This window comes from Arachis hypogaea, chromosome 3 (genome assembly GCF_003086295.3).
Source record: "Arachis hypogaea cultivar Tifrunner chromosome 3, arahy.Tifrunner.gnm2.J5K5, whole genome shotgun sequence".
NCBI classification, from domain to species: domain Eukaryota; kingdom Viridiplantae; phylum Streptophyta; class Magnoliopsida; order Fabales; family Fabaceae; genus Arachis; species Arachis hypogaea.
Window position 1 is genome coordinate 27,170,848 of NC_092038.1, and position 3,602 is coordinate 27,174,449.

The 3,602-nt window shown below is 37.1% G+C and overlaps 1 protein-coding gene across 1 annotated transcript; it reads right to left on the reverse strand.

Moving 5' to 3' along the window:
- Positions 1–653: 653 nt before the first annotated feature.
- LOC112789991 (uncharacterized) lies at positions 654–3,602 on the reverse strand. The gene is made up of 3 exons (XM_025832184.3): positions 2,254–3,602; positions 1,826–2,047; positions 654–1,039 (listed from the first exon to the last, which is right to left on the reverse strand). The coding sequence occupies exons 1-3, from the start codon at positions 2,698–2,700 to the stop codon at positions 1,001–1,003; spliced, it is 708 nt and encodes a 235-aa protein (XP_025687969.1). The 5' UTR covers positions 2,701–3,602; the 3' UTR covers positions 654–1,000.

Genomic DNA, 3,602 nt, shown 5'->3' on the forward strand with positions numbered 1-3,602 from the left:
TGCCAAAAGAAATGAAGTGACTCGCATGGCCGAAGAGGATTAGGACCGAAAGATGAGGCGGTCAGCTAAGAAGGATTCAAAGATGTTTGCAGATCCACCTAGTCCCAGCGTGTCGGTTTGAGTCGAGCTGTTTCCCACCATAGCATGGTCACTGGAATTACCTCTTTTGGAAGGGCATACTAACAACTTCTTAAGTCCTATGCATACGAGACATCCTTTTTAAAGTCTACCCTTTAAAATTATTTTGAGTGAATGTATTTTTTGGGTTCCATGGACTCGTGCAGCTGCCAATTATTTTGTGTGAATTGTATTTTGTTTCCTTGGACACATTAGTGACCAGCTGATTACGTTGCTACGTAATTAGTATCACTCCATGCTATATATTGTTTTGTTCCATGATCACATATGATGTACTAATTAGTTCATTATCAATGCCTCATATCCAAATCTTTTTAGCCACCTCAGAGTTATCAACTTCTATTGGTACATCCAAAAAGCATGAGCAAAAAAAAAGCCAATTCTAGCTTAGTTATACTTGTTGGGTAGTATGGGTTACCATGATAGTACGCTCCATGGAGTACAAAATCTGTAATAGTATCACAGTTAAACATGTTGGTTTTAATTTGTCGGTGAACATAACGGCATAACGGTGAAGGGAACATAACAACACTCTATTAGTGAGTGGGAATAAACTCCCGTTTCTAATTACAATCCATCAACATAAGATTGATATTGCAATCGTACATGTAAAATGATAAAACCACACATTATCCATCATTGCTCGCCTTTTGCAGGCCGCTTAACATAATTAAAAACTAGAAACAAAGTAAAGTTGGTAGTAAACTTTTCACCGCTCCTCGCAATTTACAATCATATATCCCTCTTATTGGGACATCCTTCTTCATAGGAAACATTATCGACAAATCATACAACACAATGCCCATTACATATGGGAGAAAAGACTAACAGATTTTAATACTTTTGGCTTCAACCATAGATGTCAGTGTATCCTGTTCAGCCTGAGTACCATCCTGATCAGCTGCATATTCACAATCACAAAGTCACGTTTATATTGGCTATAGAAAAGACATATTTTTACACTATGTTTGGTTTAGGGGAAAATTGGAGGAAAGAAAAATGATGGAAGGAAAATGAGTGAAAATTTTCATTTTTCTTTGTTTGGATGCCAATGAAAATGGAAAGGAAAGAAAATTTTGGTATGGGTTCCACCATAAAAATTTTTCATCCATTACAAGCAAGAAAACAAGAACGAAAATGTTATCTTTGATGTATTTACAATATTACCCTTAATTTTACTATTATTAATAATTATCAATAAAAATTTAGTTTTAATAGCTTTAATACATTATTATAATAGAGATTCACATTTAAATATTATATATGTATTCGATAAATAATTTATAAAATTATAATATTTTATAATATTTATAAAATGCAATAAAACATAAATAAATAAAAATATTTATATTTTATTTTATTATAAGGTTTTTAATGTAATTTTCTACCATTATAATTTTCTTTCTTCTCACTTCTTTTTTCATCCAGACAAAAGAAAATTGTATCTCTATTTTCTTTTCATCCATTTTCTCTTCATCTAAACAACACACAAATAACTTCACTTTTCTTTCTATTTTCTCTCCTCTCATTTTCTTTTCTTCTATTTTCTTTCTTACATCCAAACAAAGCCTTAATGTCTCCAAGTACACATGCAACAGTACCACACGTAATTCCAAATAGAATACGACTACCATGACAGTATAACCATGAGAAAAAACCACATGCAACAATTTGGCACTAGTCTTACCGCCTCATCATTATCATTGCACTGTGCATCAGCCGCTGAAGTTTGTGTTGGCACATAATTATTTGCTCCAACACCCAGCATATCCATGTTATGAACCCCGACATGGCAAGCCTTGTCTTCATTTTTGCATTGAGCAGCCTCATCATTGTAATTAGCCCTAACTACGGTGTCGTCACCGAATTGGAATGATCGAAAATCATAACAACGATTGTCAGAACATATCTGTAACAGATTCATGCATAGATTAGTCATATAATAACAAGCTACTTTTCCATATTGTTCACAACACTTTTAATAAGTTCGTATTTTCTCAAAACACAAATTAGTATGACTGCAACACAGCCCACAATAAAAGCAGAGGGATACCCAACACAAATCACAAACTACTACTCAAGTAAGAATGTTAAATTAGACATAAATTCACTAACCTCTTCGATGTGGTTGAACATTTTAATCTCCTCCAATGCATCTGAGTCAAAACCAGCTGTGTATCCATCTTCCATTTCCATACCACGACTAATTTTCTTTCCTGGACAACGTCTCTTCGTGTGACCAGGATTCCTATATTCGGTACACCATCTTTTGCACCCCCGACAGTTTCGGGCTTTTGGAGCTCCCTTTGTCTGCACAGCCACCGGGTCACGAATCACTCTGTCACCCTTGGTAGAAAACACATTGTCCTCAGTTGCAGTGTAACCCTTTAGGTGGATACAAAGATTGTGTATTCCTTTCATTGCCTTTCGAAATAGATCATACTTTTGTGACCCCAAAAAGAACAGCCAATGGCAAGCCGAACGAAGCGTACCATGACGTAATAAGCAGGCCCGGTCAGTACCGACATCTATTTTCTCTTCATAAGCTACAAGTGTTGGCATTTTTAGTCCATCGCTTGAGAACTAATCCATCCGGAATGTTAGGAAGGTGCTCATGCTTCATGAGAAAAAATATGTGCTTGCAAGGGTAGCCATGTTTGTTCCAAAAGTTGCAGCCATATTTCATTCTTCCCATATTCTTATCGTATAAAACTATGATCTCTCTTCCGGGTTGCCCATACTCATCGATGGTGTAAATTTTCATAGTCAAAAACCTTTGTAATCTAACCAGATTGACTGATGCAACACCTACAATCTCATTTCGAACATCCCCGAATATTGCACGTGTATATACACTCACAGCGCAACGCTCTAATGACTCCAAGCTTGTCGTCATCACTGAAACGCTGTCAATTGATCTAAATTGTGCCAACAACTCGTTGTTTTGATAGTCACGGACCATCAGTTCCAAATTTTGAACAAGTTCAAGCATCCTATGCTTCGACTGAAGGAAGTTCTTGGCAACGCTATTTATACCTTCACACCTTGACGTCGTTCTTATACCAACACAAAATTTATCCCTCAGGTACGCATTCGCCCACATCTCCTTCTTGCCGAATACCTAATTTGCCCAGAGACTATCTTGCAAACTAAACTCCTCAACAGTCTGGCTCTATTCCATCAAGAATTCGTTAACTGCAATGACCGCATAAAGCCACCGATTAAATCACACGTGCAAGCCTGCATATTTTACATTCGACGATACATTCTTCTCAAAGTGCCACCCACATAACCGATGGGTTACTCTAGGGGATACCACTCTTACAGCTTCCCACATTACTTCGTCACCGTCGGTTACAACCACAGATGGCATCTTTTGGCACATTGCCACCAACAGGCTCTTCAATAGCCAAGTATATGACCCTATCGTCTCATCCAACACTAGCCCAAAGCCGAAGATTGTG